This window comes from Brachyistius frenatus, unplaced genomic scaffold (assembly GCF_029030835.1).
Source record: "Brachyistius frenatus isolate BFR_SWC_R1_liver_20210118 unplaced genomic scaffold, ASM2903083v1 Contig_69, whole genome shotgun sequence".
Classification (NCBI taxonomy): Eukaryota; Metazoa; Chordata; class Actinopteri; family Embiotocidae; genus Brachyistius; species Brachyistius frenatus.
In genome coordinates this window covers 891,560-916,333 of record NW_027210668.1, presented here as the reverse complement: position 1 = coordinate 916,333, position 24,774 = coordinate 891,560, and the positions used below count along the sequence as shown (strand labels likewise).

The 24,774-nt window shown below is 41.4% G+C and overlaps 1 protein-coding gene across 1 annotated transcript in view; it reads left to right on the top strand.

Annotated features, from left to right (window-relative positions):
* Nucleotides 1–4,202: 4,202 nt before the first annotated feature.
* Nucleotides 4,203–24,774, top strand: part of LOC138626072 (urotensin-2 receptor) — a 54,939-nt gene continuing 34,367 nt past the window's right edge. Inside the window, exons 1-3 of the mRNA XM_069707494.1 lie at nucleotides 4,203–4,712; nucleotides 6,041–6,756; nucleotides 10,119–10,497. Of these exons, the coding sequence (XP_069563595.1) occupies nucleotides 6,043–6,756; nucleotides 10,119–10,496 (1,092 nt within the window). The 5' untranslated portion in view covers nucleotides 4,203–4,712; nucleotides 6,041–6,042 and the 3' untranslated portion in view covers nucleotide 10,497. The remainder of the gene's footprint in view (nucleotides 4,713–6,040; nucleotides 6,757–10,118; nucleotides 10,498–24,774) is intronic.

Genomic DNA, 24,774 nt, shown 5'->3' with positions numbered 1-24,774 from the left:
TACCTCAGTTTGTAATGTTCACCATCTATTCACATCCATGCACTGACTTTGTAACTTTGTGACTTTGCAAGATGGCGCTGCGCTAGCGGCAGCCTGTTGCAGCAGCTCCCCTCCCCTTGTTATTAGTATTATTAGTATTTTTTAAGCCTTTCTCCTCTCTTCAGAGTTTTTTTTTTTTTTTTTTCTCGTGTGTTCAGTAAACGGTACGTAATGGACCGTAATTTTTCCACGTTTCTGGATGGGGGCACTGTTATTGTTTACTCGCGTGATCAGCTGATCGCGCTGAGTAGACCTCTACTGCTGCTGCCCGGAGCGAGGCCTGAGATCCCCGTTGAACTTCGGAGAAGACGGCGGGGTTGCAGAGCTGGAGCCAAGCTGAAGGCGGAAAGGAGGAAATACAAACCAGCGGTACCGGCGATCTTAATGGGGAACGTGAGGTCGTTGGCCAACAAGACGGACGAGCTCGGCGCGCTGGTAAAGACCCAGAGAGAATACCGGGAGTGTAGCATCATGTGTTTCACCGAGACATGGCTGCACTCACATTTCCCGGACCACAGCGCGGCCGTCCCCGGCTTCAGGACTGTTCGGGTGGACAGAGACGTTGTTCGGAGCGGCAAGAAGAAAGGTGGAGGGATTGCAGTCTATGTGAACGAGAGGTGGTGCAATCCTGACCACGTGTGTGTGAAGGAACGTTTCTGTAGCCCGGACATTGAACTTCTAGCCGCGGGGATGCGCCCTTATTATTTGCAGAGGGAGTTCACGTCCGCCATTGTTATCGCTGTGTACGTTCCTCCATCAGCTGATTCAGAGGCAGCAGTGGACACCAAACTGCAGACTAAGCATCCCGGTGCATTTTTGGCAGTTACTGGAGACTTTAACCAGTCTGGATAAAGTCCTGCCAACTTTGCACCAGTATGTGAACTGCCCCACACGGAACAATAAAACTCTGGACTTACTGTATGCTAATGCCATGGATGCATACAATACTACTGCCCTTCCCCCCCTTGGTAGATCAGACCACAACCTGGTCCTGCTGACTCCCAGGTATGTTCCTCTGGTGCAGAGGCAGCCTGTGACCACCAGGACTGTGAGGAGGTGGACACAGGAGGCTAAAGATGCCCTGCAGGACTGCTTTGAGTCCACGGACTGGAATGTACTGTTTGGACCACATGGGGAGGACATCAACAGCATGACGGACTGTATCACAGAATACATCAAATTCTGTGAACACACCACCGTACCATCCCGGACTGTACACTGCTTCCCCAACAATAACCAGCGACCTGAAGGTGCTTCTTAATAAGAAGAAAGCAGCTTTCAGGTCTGGGGACAGGGAGGAGCTCAGGAGAGTGCAGCGCCACCTGAAGGAGAAGCTCAAGGAGTGCAAGGACTCCTACAGGAGGAAGCTGGAGGCCAAACTCCAGCAGAACAACGTGAGGGAGGTGATGACCGGTATGAAGGAGATTACTGGGTTCAAAGGGAGAGAGAGACAACCAGGGGGCTCCCTGGAGAGGTCCAATGAACCAGGTTTAGTTCACCACCCTCATCTGTCTCCTCCACACCTCACACCTCCCAAACACCTCTGCTGCACCCCCCCTCCCTCTGCGCCCCCTGGTGAACTGCATAGAGCCCTCAATCTCAAAGGGCTCTTCCTCCATCAACACCTGGACCCCCCCCCCCCCACACACACACACACACACCTCCACCACCCCCCTCTCTGTGACGACTGGCCAGGTTAGGAGACAGCTGGAGAGAATCCACCAGCGCAAGGCTGCAGGACCTGACGGCATCAGCCCCGTGGTCCTGAAGACCTGCGCCGTCCAGCTGGCTGAGGTCCTACAACACCTCTTCAACCTGAGCCTGAAGCAGGAGGAGGTCCCGGTGCTGTGGAAGACGTCCTGCCTGGTTCCTGTCCCCAAGAAGACGACTCCATCTGGCCTCAACGACTACCGACCGGTTGCCCTCACATCTCATGTGATGAAGGTGCTGGAGAGGCTGGTCTTGGCCCACCTCAGGCCGCTGGTGAAATCTTCTCTGGACCCTCTGCAATTTGCGTACCAGCCTCGTGTGGGAGTGGACGACGCCATCATCTACCTGCTGCAACGAGCTCAGTCTCACCTGGATGGAACCGGTGAATCTGTGAGAATCACTTTCTTTGATTCCTCCAGTGCATTCAACACCATCCAACCACTGCTGCTGAGTGAGAAGCTGCGGGCGGTGGGGGTGGACGCGTCCACCGTCTCCTGGATCAATGACTACCTGACAGGCAGACCACAGTTTGTCCGTCTGGGCAGTGTGCTGTCTGATACGGTGGTCAGTGGTACTGAAGCTCCTCAGGGAACTGTTCTGTCCCCCTTTCTGTTCACCTTGTACACAACTGACTTCCAGTACAACTCAGAGTCCTGCCATCTGCAGAAGTTCTCTGATGACTCTGCAGTGGTCGGGTGTATAAGGGATGGACGGGAGGATGAGTACAGGGCAGTAGTGGAGGACTTTGTGGAGTGGGCGGGAAGGAATCACCTGCTCCTGAACGTGGCCAAGACCAGAGAGATGGTGGTCGACTTCAGGAGGAAGACGACGGCTCCACAACCGCTGAGAGTTCTGGGAGAGGAGGTGGACATGGTTGAGGAGTACAAGTACCTGGATGTGTCCATCGACAACAGACTGAACTGGAAGACCAACATCAATGCTGTCTACAAGAAGGTGATGAGTCGACTCTTTTTCTTGAGGAAACTTCGATCCTTCAATGTGTGCAGCATGATGTTGGAGATGTTTTACCAGTCTGTTGTGGCCAGTGCTTTGTACTTCGCTGGGGTCTGCTGGGGGAGCAGCATTGGAGCCGGTGACACCAACAAACTCAACAAGCTGGTTAAGAAGGCCGGCTCCATCATCGGCTACAAACTGGACAGCCTGGAAAAGGTGGTGGAGAGGAGGACGCTGAACAAACTATTGTCCATATTGGATAATCCTGTCCACCCTCTCCACCACCTGCTGCAGGGACAGCGGAGCATTTTCTCTAAAAGATTCCTCCAGCTCCGCTGTCACAAGGACAGATACAGGAGATCATTCCTGCCCACTGCAATAAGACTGTACAATAACTCACCTCTGACAAAATCCATCACAGTACAATAACACTGTTGACTGTGTTTCTTGGTTTGTTTGTATAGTATATATATGTTGACTGTGTTTCTTGGTTTGTTGTATATAATATATATAGATATATAATGTACTGTATATACTGTGCATTTTATATTTATATTTTTTACTGCTATTTACTGCTATTTTATTTTATTGCTTTTCTATTATTATATTATTCTATTCTATTCTATTCTATTATTTTATTCTATTATTTATATTATTATCTTATTGCTTCTGTATGCTGCTGTAGTGAAAAAATTTCCCCTCGGGGATTAATAAAGTAAATACCTACCTACCTACCTACCTACCTACTTTGTGCAATTGTTGTGCCTGAACCCAATTCAAAAACCAAAACACACGCATTCCAAATAATTGGCTTTCATTATGCAAAAGCATTTTTCAACACAAGTGTCTCATTTATGCCGACTCTCCCAGGTCAGAAAGGTAGAGTACCTGTCATTTTGCATGCAATTCTATCAATGAATTACCTCTTTGGAGGCTGTAGCAGCAACAGAAGGCCATAGATATGGTTTGGCTTTGATCAGCCCCCCTTCTTGCAGCGCATGATGTTTGATGACTGTGCTTAAGAGCATTGCCGCAGTGTTAGGTGACATTGACCCCAGCACGATTCATTTAAAATAATGGACACTGGGTATCAACCATCAGAACAAATGGGGACTGTTGGCTGCCTTTTTAGCTATTGATTTATTTCCCGCACATGTGTGTGTTTGTGCAGGGTCGCATATCAGTTTGTGGCAACTTGCCCCTGTCACATGGAAATAGGTGGCACAGAGGTTACAGAGGGAGAGAGGGAGAGAGAGAGAGAGAGAGAGAGAGAGAGAGAGAGCAGAACACATTTCCTGCATACCTCCCTGTTCTCTCTGTCCTCTCCCTCCCACTTTGGGCTTTTGAGCTACAGAGTGCCTCAGTAGCAGTGCTCATCTCTCTCTCTCTCTCTCTCTCTCTCTCTCTCTCTCTCTCTCTCTCTCTCTCTTTCTCGCTCTCCCCACTCTACCCTGGCACTTTTCCTCTCTTTATTACTCTCTCAGTCAAAGAGGGGATTCTCCGTAACCAGCTGTAGCTCAATGTAAACCTCTCATCAGCATTTCATTGATGTTCTCTTTTTTTTCTTTTTCTTCTCTTCTAAATTGATTTTTTTTTTCAGCTGCTGATGTCACAGCTGACATCCAGTGTTTAGATGCTACCAAGGTGCACAAACGGCAGAGGGAAATGGTGGGGAACTTTTAAGGCTGCAAGCAGTGCACCCCTCCCTTGAATCTAGACACTTTGGATTGGTTTATCTGCTGTTGAGAAACCAGTCAACAATGTTTTTTTTGTTGTTGTAGTGGATGACTCATTTAGGTTATTGTCTCCCCTCAAGACTGCTGGATTTATTTTTTTCCATTTGTTCTACCTGCAGATTTCATCAGACACTTAGTAGAATCTGTGGGGACTTTTATGGAGTGTGAAATTTGTGCAGTTAGTGTGAAGTTTGGAGGAAAAGACTGAGACAAAGCATGGTGAATGGAAACGCAGCTGAGTGCTGAAGCCTTCTGTCCAGGACAGCAGTCCAGGTAAGACTGAGTATCATCAAATTGACTTCAATTCTCAGATAGATATTGAATTGCCCTCACAGGTGCATTTACATGCATGCACTGAGGGCTGTTGTGCTTCTCAGAGCACAACAGACAGGTCTATTTGTGAGGGCTGAAACCTAATATCAACCCGGTCTGACTTCATCTTTGCCCCCATTTTTTAGAACTGCGAGTCGAAAAGGAAAAATGTTTTCTCTGATTTCTGTCTGAGTCTCTTTGTTTTTCAAAGTTCCTTCAACACTTGCATTGTGTCATTTGGCTTGTGTGAAATGGACAAGTTACATCTTGAAAAGCAGTGTATTGATATGGTTGTGTTCATGTGAGTCTTGGGCTGAAGTTGTGAGGTAGTCAGGGGAATCAGCTGAGTCAATATTGATGTGCCATTGTGTTTAGGAAGGCCCAAGACAGGATGTACACATAACACATGACTAACGGCTGAATGGATGACAGATTGAAGCAATCTATGACTGATGTCATTAACTGACATTCACTTAGGGGTGAGGTACACTATCCAAGGTGACAGAAGACCTTTAGGGAACAACCAACAAGGGTACTTCTCTGCATGTTGCATTGAAATGGATCAACTGGTCTTAAAACCTTCAAAAAAAAAAAAAAGCAACTCTCAAATATACAAAGAGAGCACACACCTCGGGTTCATGCATCTAAAACTAATCAGAGGATGCATTTTGTTATCAGCGCTCAGAAATTCTGCTGATGTAGATAGCACTTGGATAATATTTGGATGCTCTCATTTCCGTCAAAAAGTCTTTCACTGGAAGATTTGCCCTTTTTTCAGCATTAAGCAGTCAAAAATAGCAGATTCAGAACCTTTTCTCTCTGCTGTCATTACAATAAGACTGTGTTACTGCTGCTCATATTCAGTCTAGACAGTTGCAAAACTTCAACGTCTCATTTCATGACCAATTTGGCAAAATTTGCGTAACCTTACGAAGAGCATATGTCATTGTTGCTTTATATTGCTCAAAATAAAAGTTAATTCAATTGGCTCGAACTATTTTCAAAGCTTCACTCAAGGTTCACTTCATGCAAGAAGTCAGAGGTACTTCGAATGAGAGTTGCAGATTTAGACAATGGCTAGTGGAGATGGAGCCAGAAAAGAAGCTTTTCAGTAAAAGTGAGCTTGTTAAGTTTAATGACAGAAAACAAGCCAATATTGTGTCTCTGTCTATAAAAGTCCCAATTTATGAGTTCCTTTTCAATGAAATAATTGTGACTGCACCGGTTTAAGACAAGAGTATTGTATATTATTTCTGTAACCCCACATATCTATGTTCCCACCCATCCAGACATGACAACGGTGTCCATGGAGCCCGTAGGAATCCTGGTGGAGGGGGGCGCCAATGCCACCGACCCCCCTCTGAACTCACATGAGGACATGGCTGCCACCTTCACCATCGGCACCATCCTCTCCATCATGTGCTTCGTCGGAGTCTCGGGGAACATCTACACCCTGGTGGTCATGTGCCACTCCATGCGGACCGCGGCCTCCATGTACATCTACATCATCAACTTAGCTCTGGCCGACCTGTTGTACCTTCTCACCATCCCCTTCGTGGTCTGCACACACTTCCTCAAGGCATGGTACTTCGGGGATGCGGGGTGTCGGATTCTGATCAGCATGGACTTCCTGACCATGCACGCCAGCATCTTCACGCTGACTATCATGAGCACGGAGCGCTACTTTGCGGTGCTCAAGCCGCTTGACACGGTCAAGCGGTCGAAAAGTTACCGGAAGGCAATCGCTCTGCTGGTCTGGGTGGCTTCTTTGATTCTCACCCTACCGATGATCGTGAGCATTCAGCTCATGACGGTGGGCACCAAGGTCATGTGTCAGCCCACCTTGTCACCACTCTCCTACAAGGTTTACATCTCCTTCCTGTTTTGCACTAGCATCGTCGCTCCTGGACTGATCATTGGCTATCTATACATCCAGCTGGCACGGACTTATTGGATTTCACAGACGGAGACCTTCAAACAGACCAAGAAACTACCTAATCAAAAGGTCAGTCAGTGAGAAGATATTGCATTTCATGGGATGTGAGTGTATTTCACACAGCCTTGATTTCGAATGGTGCTTTTAGTGTTTTACCACTCATTAGCAAAGATTTATGCATTGAATATTTGCATGTGTGTGCTCAGCGGTTTATGACATCCCTATTAGAAATCCCCTTAGTTTGGATGTCGTAGGGATAACATCAATGCCTTCAAACACCTTTGGAAAATTTGGCATTAAGATGATATAAAGTGGGAAAGATAAACTACTTAATTAATATTGAGGTGGGATTTTGGTCATTGCCAAGAAAACATTGATTGTTGGCAGGAATTCGACCTTTGTTGACCCATCCAACCACCCCAACGTCCTCCCTTTGTGGACATTGTGGCTCTATAACATCATCTGAAAATGGTGGAAGATGTATTCAAAGGCTTTACTCGAGTATAAAATAATAGTATTACACTGTAAAAATGCTCGGTTTTTAAAGTTGCTTTTAAATAAAATTATGTAAATATAATGAGGAAATTGTACTTAAAATATTCATGGCAGAATATGGCCCTTGTGACTGTTAGAATTTTATCTTATTATTATTACCCATGTATTAATGTAAAAGTACAATTTTACAGTTGCGGTTGACGGAAATAGATTATTATATATTATATATCAGGCCATAATAGATTGTTTTTGCTATGGACTAATCTGCAGATTCTTTTGTTGATTAATCTACTGATTTCTTTAAAAAATATATATATATATATTCTTGAAAATGATAAGAAATGTTGCTCATAATTACTCAGAGCTTAAAATGACATAATCCCAATGGTTATGTTGTCCAAACCTCTCAATTATCAAAACTATTAAGGGGAAAACTGCAAATCTGAACAATTTAAAAACTGTTATTATAAAATGATGACTTTTTTTTTATGAAGCATTACTCAAAATTATGTAATCTATATCAAAGCTTTACAGAATATTTTACAAGCTCTTTGTACGTTTTCATACAGTCTTTCCAAATTGATCCGGAGCCCACTTCTTGGTTCTCCTTTTCCTCCGGGCTGCTTCACACTACACCGAGTCTCACTTCTTACCCAGGCTGCCGCTCAGCTGTAGATGGACCCAGACACATCCATCAGGTCCCATCTGATGAATTGGCAGGAAGTTAGACACAACGATGGTGTCCAAACCTCCACAGACATTCCACTGAACAATACTGCTGATCAAGCCATACTTCTTATGGAATGTTTCTGAACTCCTGAGGGAAGTTTGTAGTGTTCTTTCTCACAACTACTGTATCAGGTGTTCTGGCTGATAAAGAGTAGCTATTTAAGACCATATGAAGTGTAGCAGCATTACTTAAAGCCTTCTGTTATCACTCCTCTCTGTGTTGCTGCAGGTTTTCTATTTTTCATTTCCCTCCTGCTTACTGCTCATGCTGAGACAGAGCCCAATTTGCTTCTTAGCAGGACTTAAGACTGCTTCGTTTTGTCTTATCAGTATGATGAACAATGGGCCGAAATGCTGCATTTCAGTTGCATTAAAGGGTGTTCAATATAATTTGGAGCAAGATCTTCGAATAAGAGAGAATGTAGACTGTCCAACTTTCAAAAGTGCTGCTACGGGAATAATGATCTTTCTCTTCCCCTGCCAGTTCTGCGGATCCTTTGCAGTTATCACACTGGGGCAACAAAAGCAGGGTTTAAGAGGTCGTCCTCGGCTGTCGTAGAACTCATCCTTCCAGAAGAATCACTTCAGGGCAGTTTTTAAAAATCTGAACAGGGTCAACCAGATTAATCAGTAATAAAATAAGTATGCATTGTTTTACAGAGTGAGAGTGATCAAAGGTCTACTTTTAGAGACCTATGTCTATGATATGACCCGTGAGCCTGTTTTTTGTTTTTTTACTACTGACCTCATTCGAGCCACTCTTCTTGTTTTGTTCCTTTTCCTTATATATTACTTTTTTCTTTTATCTTCCAGTAGCTTTTCCTGGCTATGATTAATACAAGTTAAGAAGTCTTAGATGTCATCAACTCACACAGTCTGCCATATATTTCTAAAAGTTTGGAACACTTGACAATATATGTACGAGTGATATGCACAGTGATGTACGAGTATATGCACAGGCGCACACACTGTTGGGGCTCGTTTTTAAAGTTGTGTAACCATGGAAACTGGTTTAGTCAACAACGTAGCCGATACAACAATATAATCATTCTATTTCAGTGGTTATTCCAGATTGACTCTAGATGAGTGATAATCACATTTCAGATATCATTTCAGTGACAACAGGTTCCTTCAAATGTTTCACATTAAAACCCTTGTCAAAAAATAAAGGGTTTCTGTCTGCTGAAACACTTGACGGCTTTTAATTTGAAATGAAGCAGGAAGTGTTGAATTTGTATGAACACGTAATTGCAGAAACTTTAACAGGGCAAATGGTAGCGGATCAAAACGAGGCTTGATAACTGATAACTTTTACCTTTCCACATGTTTTTATTGGTTCTCTTGCATGACATACACTTTAGAGAGGATTGGATCTTCACGAAATAAATACATTTCAATCACACCAAGAGAACTGTGAACATTTTATTTCCTCAATTGGAGAAAGAAATGTGGTGGAGTGTCACTTCAAACCTAATAAGAGACAGAAAGACCTGAACCGTGACAGTTATGTCATAAAAATGGTTAGATATTTGTGAAAAGCAACCAGACACCCACTCCTACAATGTACATACTTCCTATTTCCGGTGTAGATAACACAATCTAATGGAATCAGAGCATTTCCTGGTTGCTGAAATACATAAGGTTGATACATCAGAGGTAAATATTAAAATCTGATCTTATGTTTCAGAGATTGGTGAAAGAGACACATTTTCTATGCTGTGTTTATGTGAATTTTTGGGGATCTACATGAATACAAATGCCTAACATTGAGCGACGCATTTGACAACAAAGTTGCAATGTCAGGTGTCCCACTAATTGAAATCTGAGTCTCCTGCTGCGTTAAAATGGGGTCATATTTACTGAGAACAGTCCAGAGGTCAAAACTTGTCTCCTGTTTTCTGATATTTACAGAAATGGCAGAGGCCATGGAAATACTTTTTTTGTTGAGTGTTAAGCTTTTATTTTGTAATTTTAGTCATGTAGTTTTTCTTCATAACTTAGACAATAACCTGCGATGAGGAATATGTTTATTCTCTAAACAGCCTCATCTCTTCCCTCTGTGTCTTTGCATTTCCTGTTAGCTTGCTAAATTGTTAGCCTCTGTGGCTTCTAGACGCCCTCCGTGTTGCTGTTGCCTAACGGTGTTTCCACGACTTCTCATGTTGAAACCACGGAGCGTCATTAACTGTGGTCTTGTGCGCTTCAAGGTGCTGTACCTGATCTTCACCATCGTGCTCCTCTTCTGGGCGTGCTTCCTGCCCTTCTGGATTTGGCAGCTGCTGGGTCAGTTCCACCCCTCGTTGTCTCTCTCCACCAAAGCCAAGCGCAACATCAACTATCTGACCACATGCCTGACGTACTCCAACAGCTGCATCAACCCGTTCCTCTACACGCTGCTCACCAAGAACTACAAGGAGTACCTGAGGAAGCACAAGTGCTCGTGGACAGCCGGCAACTACTTCAACCGACGGAGTCGTTTCCAGCGTTCGCCGCGCAGGTCGCCGTCCGCCAGCAGTCAGCAGTGCACCGAGAGCTTCATGCTCACGCATACAGCCTCGCTGCGAGCTCACAACAGCAGTTTGTGAGGTAAGAGCGGATTTTTCTGACTAGCATTTGTGATTTGTTGGCTGATGAGAAACCAAAAAGTAAGACTTTCCCAATCCCAATTCTTCCTACAAACAACTGTGTGTCAGTGAGAGCCAGGGGTTGCTTTAGACTCGGCCGCGATGTTGGAGGTTTCTATCAGAGGAAAACCCGGTTCTGATGGGATATGTGATTGCAGACGGAATTTGTTTTTGACCTTTTGGAAACAGGAGACTGTTTAGGACTCAAACTTCCTGGTATGCGGAGTAAACATGCCCATTCGGGATGTTTATGTGAGAAAGTGGGTGAGCTGGTGAAACACGTTCAGCAAAAATAAATATAGGATTACATGAGAAATCCAGCACAGGAACTTGATTAGCCAACGGGTTTCCGACAGCGATGTATATGGAGAAAAACAACACATTCATTTAACTTCAAGCCAGTTCATTTATCAAATTTCCATCTTCTACTTTGGTCATTTCAGATTTTAAATTTGTGATGGAACATCACTTTATTCATGTGTAAAGGTTCACTTATTTAGAACTTTTTTTGAATATGGTAGTTACAATTTGAAGAATTGGTGTGATTTGGACACAACACCGGAAATGAGATGGTGGCTCTCGTCTGATTATGGGATTTGCATTTATATCCTACAAAAGATTATTTAATGGAAGAAGACACATAATTGTGTATGTTTTATTGTTTGAAAAATAAGGGATGTCCATAAGCGTATTTCTTCTGTTCATAAAAGACTAAATGAATGTCAGGTCCTTTTCTACATAAATGATTGAGGTAATTACCTTGTCAATTATTAAAAGAAAAGCGGACAGTTATCGTGGTACTTTTCAAATGTAAACTGATAGCTAACAGACACCATTGTTTGAAAAGGGAAGTTACGTATTTAAATGCATTTATGATTTTAAACATTTCATGTGAAGCTGTATCTCTTCAGGGTGGTGAGCTATTAAAAGATTGCATCACCTATCCTGCATGAAGGATGGATGGATGGATTACAGTCTATTAGTCACATACACAAATATACAGCACAATTGTACAGTAGCACAGCGTGCAATAACATGTTTGGGTATCTGTCACAGGCTAGGTACATAGAGATACATGTAAATGAAAGTATTTGTGTATAAGTATTAAGAATAAAGATTAAATCTGGGGTCCTGTGATGGGCCATGACATAAAAAATGGAAACAGAAAAATATAGAAATATGTAGAGAGATAATCAAGGCAGTAGAGATGAGAGTGTTGTGCATGGCAGTAAGTTGTGTTACATTAAAACACATTCAACTGTGAAAACTGACTTGGTAGTGAGAAGAGTTTTGGAGTGGCAGTATTTATGACAGTAACTTGGTGAATGTGTGTGATGTGTGGCCTGAGTCTCAGATCTGCTTCAGGAGACGGACAGCCTCCTTCTAATCCTCTCTGTGACGGCCCTCAGGCTGCGATAGCGTCTTCCTGATATGCTCCTTGACGATCTTCCTGGCACCTCCATGTGTAAATGTGCTGCAGGTTTTGGGAGTTTTTCTGTTTGTGGTGCACGCAGCCGAGCATGCGCCCTTCTTGAGGGCCAGGGAGTCCATTTTTGTGCTGTTACCAAACTGGTTGTCAAGATCCAGGTGTAAAAGTTCTTCAGCACCTTAGCCTAAAGTCTCTCAAATGTCTGTGGTAGTAGAGATGCTTTCTTCACCAAGATGTCAATGTGGCAGGACCATGATAGCTTTCATGTGATGTGGACACGCAGGTATTTCATGTTGTCCTCTCGGTGCTCCATTGACCCCAGGATTCTGGTGGTTAATTACCTCCCTTCTGCTCGTTGTCGGTGATCAGGCCCAGCAGTCTTCAGCCAACGTCACCATGATGTTTAAGGTGGTTCTAGATTGAACAAGCAGCCATCAAACGTTCTAACACTTTGTTCAGATTACAGGGTTGCCAACTCTCCCGCTTTTGGCACGAGACCCCTGCTTTTAGTCTGTCGCACATCTCACGCTGCCAAAACTAATCTCACCAAATAAGAGGAAGTCTCGAACCCCCCCTCCCCCCACCCCCCTTCATGGAAAAACAGTTCTATATGTTAAACAGGCTGTTTTCTACACACAGGACAAAGTCTGAACATTGGGATTTATCCACGTTTCAGCGCAAACACAGATCCACAGACCTTTTTTTAAAATCAGAAAACATCTTTCATGTATGTTGAGTTTGAACTTTTTCACTTTGCTCTACGATTTCACATCTATCATGAACTGAAATGACCTTAAAAATACAACTTTATTGTAATGAAGACAGAGTCTGCAACAGGTTTTATTGATGAGACTCAACAGTACTTCATGTAATCCAGGTTTTGACAAAACATTTACAGGAGCTGAAGTTATGTTTGTTGCTTCCAGCTGCTTGTAGGAGTCTTTACTCAGATATGATCAAATACCTTCAGCTTCATACGGCAGCAGGAGCCAAAGGAGCGTCTCCGAAGTGAGAACGTTGAGTGCATTCGGGTGGGACAACAGCAATAACTTAATTAATTATTCATAATTATCCCAGACATGGAGACAGGCAAATGATTGTGTGTCCTGTCAGACAGGACAGGTGAGCTGTCACACACAACCTCAGTTTATGAGCTCATTTCTGACATGGTGATCGACCTCAATTTGAGCCCTGAGCTCCATCACAGCTGACGGGATTTTTTTTTTTTTTTTTTTTACTTTCATAAAAAGTCTGATTGTTTACTAAAGTCAAAACTATTTTTCAGTCATGTCAAATGTTTTTATTTTTCGTTTTCATGACTTCATGGTGCACATGGATAACTGCATATAGAACATAATCATTAAACTTACTATCAAAATATAGCAACAGGTAATGTAGCCTAGTAACAATGACAACATTTTTCATTGTACTAAAGTGTCTGCAGTGAGATAAATGATCATTTAAGAGGGACAGAATTGTCAGTGTTTATTTGTCAGAAACACAGATGGCAGATTTGATCTGATTATTATTCATTATTAATTATTTATTTGGGGTATTAGATTTGTCCCATCACCAGAAATAGCACCTCTTCTCCTGGCTTATTTACAGGGCTGGTTGCACATTGAATAAAAGTATTATTTGAAAAATTGAATACGTATTAACAACCTATTTAATATCAATAATCTATATTCATATTGCACCCCAACTGGAAGATTGGCAACCCTGTTAATAGAGGTTTTCCAAACAATTAGCTTGCTTGTATGACATAATTATGTAAATCAAGTGTTCTACACATTTACCAACACCACAATCCTTCATTATTTTCCCTCTCATATGACGTGAACACGGCATAAAGTCATTTAGTATTGCCATAACCACAAATTATATGACTGTTGTTGACACACTAATTTTAAATGTTAAAGTTGTCTTGTTCTCTACAGAAGTTTACGCAGGTTGTTGTTGGAAATATCAGCTTAGGTGGACCTCATCAGCAAACAACGGCATTATTTATTTTATTCCATTTTGTGCACATGCTTGGTTTTCTTTTATAGCTGAATAGTATGTGGAGCAGAAAAACAGACCTCTTGTGTAACTTTATATTTTTTGTTACTGATACTTTCCCATATATATCAATTAAAATGAATTTCCATTCTCTCATCTTAAACTGCATTCCTGTTGAATGTGTTTCTGCGGTAATCCCATTCTGGATAATACCATATAATTCTATTTTATAAAAAAGAAGGGGGAAAAAAAGTGATATTCCTGCAGCACGTCACTCCACATGCACCGTGTCAAAATTTACATTGATGTGGACTTTCCAGCTCAACTTTACCTAATTATTATCCATGAAATTTCTATTACCTCAAGAAACCTGTAACTCTGACTGAAATATTATGTTATATTGCTTCAAGGATGCTTCTTGTCAAGGTTTCCTCTCCTATTCATTTCACGGTATGATTTTTCCTTCAGATTTCACTTTCTTTCTTTTTTTTTACCTTAACAGTGTCACTGTAACGACTGCATGACAGCTCTTTAGAATCTGGTTGGTTTGGAATCTGTAAATATTTTGATAATTTTTCACTTTTCTGTCAACACCACGTGCCCCATTTCTTGCAATTACATTTAGTGTGTATTTATTTATGTGCCTGCCGGGCTGCATGACTGCTCATACGCTAAATGGGTTTTAGATGGCGATTGCAAACGTTCTTTGGAGAGGAAGCAGGTTAACTGAATGACAGTTCAGCAGACTGGAACGGAGGGGTAAGAGCATGGCAAGGGGAAAAGGACGGGGTAGGGTTGTCAGGACACACACACACACACACACACACACACACTTGCAATTTACAGATTTTTGGTCGATTAGCTAAATCTGGCGGAATCCGGAAGTTTTTTTTTTATTCTTTTGCAGATGGTATCTGCGATGTAAATAATAAATACTCTTATAAAGTGCATCTTAACTTTTTCTAGATTGACAAAGCAGGATATTACAGCTGATTACAGCACTTCTATTATCCACTTTAAGCTCGCTGAAGAAACAAAACTATTTTATGTTTTACAAAATTACTTTTTCTGTGTCTTTCCACAAGAGGAAAAGAAAAAAAGGGAAGGAAAAATCCAATATTTACAACAGGCTAATATATTGGTAGAGCTTTACCCTTGATTACCGGGTGCTGTGGATCCAGGCTAGCCGCAGTGACTCATATATTACTTCTCTGTCTTGGAATACAATGAGCTGAGTGACACCAGCCATAATTCACAAGGGCAGAGAATATAGCTCCATATGTGTCCCAACACACACACACACACACACACACACACACACACACACACACACACACACACACACACACACACACACACACACACACACACACACACACACACACACACACACACACACACACACACACACACACACACACACACGCACAGTATCTGTTTCTATTACCCTCACCACCACCACAGAGCTAAGCCAAATAATCAATATCTATTATGTGATTTAATGAAACCTTTATTTTCAGTTGTGTTCTCTGTTGAACTTTAGCAAGCCAGCTCGAATCATACATCATGCTGATCCAAGCCGGACGGTTCTCTGATAAAAAGTAGAAGGTGCAATACATTAAATCTTTAGGTGACAAGTTCACCACGATCTCCCATGGTGCATTTTGGTCACATGAGCCAGTAACGGTGGTTCCCAGCTAACAATTCTTGTTGAGGCTGCTAAAAATACAAACTACATCTTGAATCAGTTCACTTTAGAATTTGTGTCAGGTTTGGTAGAAGTGAGCAGCTCCGTGTTTGGTCAACGGCAGCGATTTACCACTTTGAATTCCTTGTGACCTGCTTCTTTTTCAACGCAATGCCAAAGGGTTTTGCTACTGTATACTTTAGGCACATCAACCATGCTAAAATCAAAGACAAAAGTCAATTCAATTCAACTCATTGACAAAACACGATTTTCAGTGAACAAGCTGAAACAATTACGACAAAAGCCCATAGTGCCATCAAATGATTCAGGAGAGTCCTGTGGTTTTGTATTCTGTAACTTAAAAGATATCGTTGCTTAAAGTGCTTAAAGTGTCCATAGGTAGCCTAATGGCCGTGGGATGGCACTGGGAAATGCAGCAAGCCTTCACAGAAAGAATAAGCACGACGTAACTCTTGTTAATTGCTTGGTCCCGTGTCTTAGCTGGCTGGCTAATGTTCTCTTCTCTTAGCCTATATCCACGAAGCAGCTGGATTTTGTTCAGATACGTAGGACTTTTGGAAAGCTGGTTGATGTGACTTGCTAACTCTTGTTTTTTTTACACAGTTTTTCTACACATGTTTGACATATAAAATGCTTGTGTGTACAATTATGCAGCATAACTGCCGTGTAGCCTGGAGCTCGTGTCCTCTGAAGGTTGTTGCCCAGCCCAGCATCTTTAATAAGCAATCAGCTTCACCTGAAGCACTTTGAGTTGAACAAACAAGTGTGGAAACATTAAATCGGTTAAAAATATAAAAATGAGTTTTTGATTATGATGACATTTGAAAAGTTTATGTGCCTGGGAGAAACACAGCGTGGGTTTTTACAGCTATTGCAGTTGGAAAACCCGCACCTGGAAAATCCTTTCATTTTCCTTCATGGTGAGAGACATGGGAGGCAAAACCAGGCAGAGTGGATTGATTTTATATCATCCTGCTGATGACTGGAATTACACACACTGTTGTTACATGACCTGGGGAGACCGTCGCAAAGATATCACTGGATTCTTTGAGCAAAAAACTACGGTATGGTTTGCTCTTTCCCTTCAAAGAAAAATGATATTGTCTCCACGGCAGATATATTTTCAGCTTACTGATACAAATGTATAAAACCAGGCAAAATTGTATCTGTTCCACACTGATATTTTATTTATTATTAATGTTTTGATTAGTGGATAGCTTCACCTCTGGTCGTCCAAAGGCTGCTTCTCACTTCTTGGCAATTTAGTGACTGTTAAAAAAAATGCACCATACAAAGGCAGCTTCAGAGAGACTTAGATTTTAAACACAGCACTTTTGGAATACATTTGCTCTTGGAAAATATATATCATTGGGTCTCTTAAAAGTATTTTAAAACTTTTTATTTCCTTTTATAGGTTTCCACACAAATCTATGTGCACTGTGTGAATTTTTACAAAAGAGTCCCTTGACATTTCATAAGTGCTGCCTAACATGTTTTTTGTGCTAAATTCAGCAGTGATGCATAACTGTTTCCTCAATAAATAGTTATACCTGGTGACAGCTGCTTGGCAGGGCATGTGGAAGTGCCCTAACTCCAAACGCAGGCTGATAGCAGTGCATGTTTATTGTAGCACAGGCCTCACACAGGGGAAAAGAAATGGTAGGAACCAAGGATTTTTAGTAGTTAATGTGGGAAACACATACTGTATAGGCTTGTTAAATGGGGCTGGGGTTTAACATTCACCACAGAGGCAAGTATATTGAATCTCCTCTTCAACAAGCTTAATTATTCCATACATACAAAGGATGACTATTCCCAACACAGTCAGGTCTGAGATTGCCCTGAAATATGGTGCTAAAGTGTTCCAGGAAATTAACAGGGATAAAAAGGGTTGAGGACATTGCTTCAATTGCTTTCATATTTTCTGTTCATCTATGGACACTTTGCGCTTCAATGTCAAATATCTGTAAAATATAAGGCTCACAAGAACAGTGTGTGGATTTTAAAGGAAAACCTTAGAGTGGGGTATTATACATGATAAAACAGACAATGAGGACTGTGACTACTATGAAGAACTCCTTTATGTAACATGTTCTAAAAAAGCAGCAATTCATCTCCCATTTTCATTGTTGTGATGGCAGGTTGAAATGCTTGCCCTTTTCCTTCCAAATAAAGAGAGGAAATTAGTCAGAAAATGATGTCGGATATTTTTCATAGAAGAACAAATTATTATTTCCCTTTGCCAGTTTTTCCTTGATAGAAAAAAAGTTAATAATGTATTCAAGAAAGAAAAACTAACTATGATGGTCCATTTGTACATACCCCTATACATTATTCATTATCTTTAAAATAGTGTCTTTCAGGGATTTTATGGGAATGAATGTTGATTTTGCTCCAAGGAAAAATCCTCTAGTGCCTTTGGGCTGTTAAGTTTTAAAAACAGAAGGAAAAAAATAGAAATTGAAGGGAAAAGAAAAACTTACAACTTTAACTGTTTCATTTAAAGTATATTTAGGCACCCTGCTCTGTGAATGGCAATGTCAGTTTGTTTTTTGTTCACAGCATCATACTTCATCTGGGTAGTGCTTTGGGCTGTTTCCAGTTTCCAGCAGATCAATTAGCTGAGTGATTTTTGAAACCAATTACAGAAAAACAAGACTTACTATTTGGACTCTATATATATCTTTTTTGGAATCTCTCCCAGCTCTTAACATTTATGGACAACTTCTTGTGTATGCTTCTTCTTAGCTTATTTCAAAGTTGGTCAACAGTTGACATAAACACATGCATTCATCAAAAGCTTACCAGTTTAGCATTGTACTGCCACAACTGTTAGAGTTACGATGGACACTTTAAAACAAAAAAAAGATTTAATTCGGTGTGGTGGTACCGTAAATATAATCCTTTCTATTCAACCCTTTCTTCTCCATTGTCAAAACCTGACAGATGCATTAATCTAAATGCAATTTGACAGTTTGGTCAGAGGTGAGTAGTTTTGGCTAATGTAGCCTTCAGCTACTGGCATCAAGCAGATGTAAAGAGCAGGAGCAGGTGTGAAAATTGAATTTCTTTTGAACTCCACATCTCCAGATTTTTGTTTTCATTGTTAAACTTGTCTTCAAACTCAGCTGAGTCACGGCATTGAGACTTTGTATAGCTTCCTGTGGAGCCACAAATGGCTTTAAAAACCTTTTTCACAAATGTCAGTTGTACTACCCATTGAGAGCATAAAATGGAAGTAATATCCATGCGCGGAAAATTAGGCCAATGCAGAAGTACCTTATTATGCAATACCACTGAGGGCCACTAGGGTCTGGCTTCAAAAAAAGCTCTCGACTCCCTTTCAAAAAGTCATTATGTTTTCATTAGCTAAACTGACTCCCTCTGAACAGTCTCCAGGTGGCCCTTCTGAAAATAATTGCATATTTCATTAGTTATTAGGCTTCAAAGAGGGGTATGTTTGGGGGTGTGCATGGTTTGACTACCAGGCCTGAGGTATTTTTAGGTTACTGGCATAGGTAGGTGGGTTCAGTGTCCTCAGGTTCTCAGTCAGATTGAGTCAGGTTTACCCCTCGTTCCTTCTCAGTTTGTCCAAATATGGTCACATCGGGCTCCAAAAATAACCCCAGATGGCAAAAGCCAAAATGCCCGAGGCTTCAAAACGGCACTTCAAAACCCAGTAGGTGACGCTATGTTTGGTTGCCACTTGGCGCTAGACAACAATCATAAACAGACTGATGCAAATCTTTGGCATTCCCCTTTAACACAATTTCCTGTGGTTATGAATCAGTGTTCATTGTGTAAAGTGCAAATATCAGCATGCCAAAGGTTGAACATCGTGAACATGAATCTGCTAATTATCAACATGATGATTTCATACTGACATAACAAAAATTCTAGGAGCCTTTTTGCCAAAGTACAGCCAGTAAACTAAATTCATAACAAATGCCAGAGTTAAATAAGTGTCCAAGGATGTGTATGGTTGGTGCACTTAGCTGTTGACATAAATCTTCAGGGCGATGGAATCATTCTTTTCTTAATAAATTCATGGCATCTACGTGCAGCTATTGACAAATGTTAGCCCATAAAAGCCCCAGAGATCAAACGAGAGAATCCTTGACCGCTATTAGAGCCGGTCATGACATAATCATTCCCTCACAGACCAGACACTCTCCAACTTTAATTATGATTGCTTTAATCCCATGTCTTGAGCTGCGTACATCAGCCTTACTTAAAAGCCATCGTCGTCTGTAGCAGCCTGTGCCAGAGCATGTTATAGAAACACTGATAGACGACTCATTAACTTCGTTATCATCTTGTAACCTTTTTTTTCCCATAGTGCTTCTGTCTCAGCTGCCAAATGGAATAGCACTTGAACTGAGGGGTCGTCGCTTGGCAGAATCGAGCAGAGGTCACCTCTGGAAATGTCATCCAGAAATCCACACTAATTCTTTCCCTTTCACTCATGACACTGAAAGGACTATTGATCTCCATGGTTACATTGACTTTGCTCATTTTGGGAAGTGGAAATGGGAATTGCTGTTCTTCTCTTGTCACAGGTGAGAGGAAGCTTTGCCAGTAATAGCTATGGGCTGTATTGTCTGGGAAAGTCCTCGCTGTGATCAATAAGCACCTTGACTCACCCTCTTCTGCTGTTCAACTAGATTATATGGGGAGCAGGACTGATCAAGTGCCTCTTTTTTCTTAGGAAGGTTGGTGTTTCTGTTCCAACCCTCATTTAGAAAGATCTTAAGATGATGAAACATGGTCTCTACTGATGATTTAATGCACATAAATGTATTACATGTACTCCCCCCCCCCTTTTGTGTCAAACTTTATCTTCATTAGATTAGAATTATAAATCTCAGCACTTGACTCAAAGGAACTCATGCATCATGTTTTGTTTTTTTTCCAGATTCCATTCAGACACCTCATGAATTGGAACATGAGTGACAGTTTGTGCACAGTTTAGCAAAGTAAGCATGCAGGAAAGAAGGATAAGAAAACCCAGCAGGGTACAGCGAGTGGCAGTTTTTAATTTCCAGAGTTTCCGTTTAGTGCTTTAAGGGCTTTAACCTTGAACTGTTTTCAAAAGAGCTTTTCTCATTTGAATGTTAGATGAGTTGACGAGTTTCCTGCAGCTCTACACATTAGTGAGGCCGAGACCTCACTAATATCAAGCACCCCGAGATGACTTTTGGTGATTTGGTGCTGTGTAAATAAAATTTAATTTAATTCTCATATACATGTTCATGTTCATATACAGTCCGCTTCCACAGGCAGTTTGTAACCCCGCTCAGACGCAGTACCCTCAGAGTAAACTGATTTACCCTTGAAGGGACACATGGAGAAAGAAATATTGAAAAAATATTAGATTTTTTCTTTAAAACAAGACAGTTAATCTCTGTCATCAACACAGGACCACATAAGGACCTAATTGTATTGGACTTAACTTTAACTAAATTACATAAAACGTATTTATGCTATTTCCTGGTTGGTAATTCAGTTTTTACAAGATGGTATCAATCGGTAAGATAAGGTTGCTGTAGAAACCTATCTCACTGTACCGAGACCATACTGAGCCGTAGTGCAGTGCGACAGCATCGCTACAGAAAAACAGTGGGAAAACATTAAACCCGCAAAACCCTGCTTGCATTGTGTGTACATTACAATTGCAGAACGTCTTGCTTTTCATCTCGGTGCCCATATTATCAGGTCAGAGCAGCCCAACAGCCTGAGATGCACACGAGTGGCACGCCTCGCTGCTGCGGCGCGACATCTAGAGTTTTGGTCTCGCGCCTACTTTTCATCTGTGATGCCTGCTGTTCCCAACAAAAGTAGACAGTAAAAAAGATATGTGATCACATGTAATATATAGTCATAGCAGAAACCCATCGGAGGCTCTATTTATATTATTTCGAGAATTAACAAGTTGCAATCTCCCTTTCTGTGTGTGTGTGTGTGTGTGTGTGTGTGTGTGTGTGTGTGTGTGTGTGTGTGTGTGTGTGTGTGTGTGTGTTGTGTGTATCACATGACTGCTTTTTCGTTAAAACTCATCACTTGTCCAACTTAAAACATTTGATTCATAATGGCCATTATTAAAGGGAAACTCTGTGTCGACAGATCGGGCTGGCAGTGGCAGCGCTGCAGCAGACACGCTGCAGCAGACACGCTGCAGCAGACACGCTTGCAGCGTGGACACACCATCGTGCGGGCAGTGTGTCCTCAGGCGTTACACTTCGGATCTGAAGTGTTAAAGACATGGTGGCTAAGGTCATACCTAACCTTTTTTTTTTTTAAACACTTAAAGCCCAGATTATCCCCTTGGATGCAATAAACCTTCAAGCACTCCAGGGAAGTGTTTCCAGCTGCTGCTGGGAGGATTTCCAACTTCTGGAGTCAAAATGAAGGCAAAGACTGATAACAATGAGGAGTGGGAAGACAGAGAGGCTGAGATTACGGTATACATTTTACCAGAAAGATGAGGACAGGTGAGTGCTCTTCATTTTTTAATGTGTTCCGCTGTTCTTGTGTCATGAAAAAGTGATGTAAAAGGAATGAAGGAGGCACAAAATAGATTCGACGAGAAGACGAGAGAATAGATGGAATTTCTGGGTCAGTGAGGAATAGATGTGTGTGTTTATAGTCCTCGGGTCCTCTGCCGCACACATGCTTGTAAATACTTATCCTCTGACCCTAGATTTAGGTGTCTGGCACCTGCACACAATTTAACATCACAGACTAGAGGGCAATAAAACCCACTTGCTCCTTTTAATCCACGTCTACTGTATTGAACGACCCCAACACCTCTTGCTGTTTCCCTTTGTGTGCCTGTCCTCCTCTAAAAAATATAATGATTTGTGTATTTGTGTATAAAAACAGAATGACACAGCTCAGTGGAAGGTTCAGCAGTTTTTACTTTTTTTTTAACTTTCTCTCATCTCTTAACAGAATTTGCGAGTTGAACCGTGAAACGTCTCGCCGCAGCGATGTCAATCAATGTGAATTATTATTGTGCCTCATAACAGCAGTAAATGGAACTGCAGAGCTATCAGTTTTTCACCTCACGGGCTGCCACCCTGGGACGGTTGCTGACCTTGTAAAATGAGTGATGTACCTTTTAAAACAACTGAGATTGATTGATTGTGTAGAATAGTGTCCACTGGCAGTAAACATTTGAAACATCCTCTCTTTTATCAACACGCTGCCAAAACAGAAGGCTGCTGCTGAATGATTCTGCAAAAACCCTGACAATGTCTTCTGTTTAATGTATATACATATATACATATATACATATATACATGTACCTGCCATGTCATGAAATATTGATACTAAATGGTTTACTGCAAATATGTTTTAATTGTTTTTTGTGCTATATTTTTCAGTACACGTAACAACTTTAAGTATGGTTAAATAAATATCTCCACATTTTGGGAATTATTTGCTGTCTAGCTAAGATTTAAATAAGAAGACTGATACTGTTCTGTACACGATGTGAAGCTTCAGCCAGTGGCTGCTTAGCTTAGCGTAAAGACTAGAAGCAGGGCGACACAACGAGCCTGACTCTTGTCAAAAAGTAAATACGCTTGAAAAAACCTTTAGAGCTCACAAATTAACGTAGTATGTTTAGTTTAGTTAATTTACAGTCAGTAAGTTCCTGTGTGGTGGCCTCACTGTCATGACAATACTTCAGGAAGTCCTTTTTTTGGTCAATTTCTCTTAATCTTTTTTTTTGTTACTATTTCCTACGCTAATTTTAATTGATATTTAGCATTCAGATATGAGAGTGGTTGGCCCAAATCTGCCAGACCATTGCTTGCAGCTTTAGTTTTCTGGGCTGTGATTATTATCTGGAAACCCTGTTTGCATTGAGGATTGCAGAGCTACTTCGAATGGCAGACCAATCAGCGACCATTGTGACTGACTAATCTTGTATGTTCGGTCCAAACGGTGGTCAATGGCTGGGTCTAGGGAGTGGAATAGATTTATCTTAAAAGCAGATACGGGAACTTCTGTAAACCATTCCTTTTTATGATCAAGTTTTGCAGGCACTGGACTTGATATGGGTAATGGGTGCCTTAAATATGAGTCAGGATGTAATAACTTTCCTTAACATTAATGAAGACAAAAAGGAGTCCTGTACTTGTACACCCAACAACCACCAATTAGTAGTATGTATGTGACGAGCTGGTCACAGATTACAGCTGCTGATGCTATGAGGTAGAATAATCAACATGCTTGCTTAATAAATAGGGTTATGGTTAGCTGTGTTCTGATCATTTATCATGATGCAGCATTAATTTCCATGGTGTCCATTTTCCAAAATGTGAGTATAATTGTATGCCTTTGGCATTATGTTTTTGGGTTGTCCATCCCTCCCATTATTGTGAAAGTGATATCTCTAAAACAAAAATCCTTGAATATTATCAATCGAAGGTCAAGGTCACGTCCTTCCTATCAGTCAGTCTCATTCTCTTTAAAGCCTTCTCTCAGGAACGAGTTCAGGGAATTTCTTTGAATTTTAAACAAACATTCACTTCCACTGAGAAACTGATTAGATATTAGTGGTCAAAGGTCACTGTGACCTCTCAAAACATGCCATAACTCAAGACTAATTTCATGTTGATGATGTGTGTGAAGCACATGTTTTAGAACTTGTAGCTTTGAGGAAACGTCTATATTTGAAGCATTGTCCACTGTCAATCAGCTTTAATTGCCAAGCAAGTGAACACATTTACGAACAGTATATTATATGAACAGATTGACTGTTGGAGCAGGGAAGGAACCTCGAGGCTGTAATTCTAGTCTGACAGTAAAAAAAAGAACAGAACGTTCCATCAACAAGTTTCTTCTGCCCAGAAAAACTGGCAGTCCACTGTCTATCCAAATATAGATATTTGCTGTGTTGAAGCCTCATAAATATAGTAGCATATTGTATACCTGTTCTAATTCAAAGACTAATGCACTGTATACAACACGTATGCCAAGTCGGGATATTTCCGAGAAGCCTATTCTAAAACTATATGACACTTCCAGATATGAAAAGAAAAGGCACACATGCACAACTTTCACCACACAAACTTGTACTAACACTATTGATA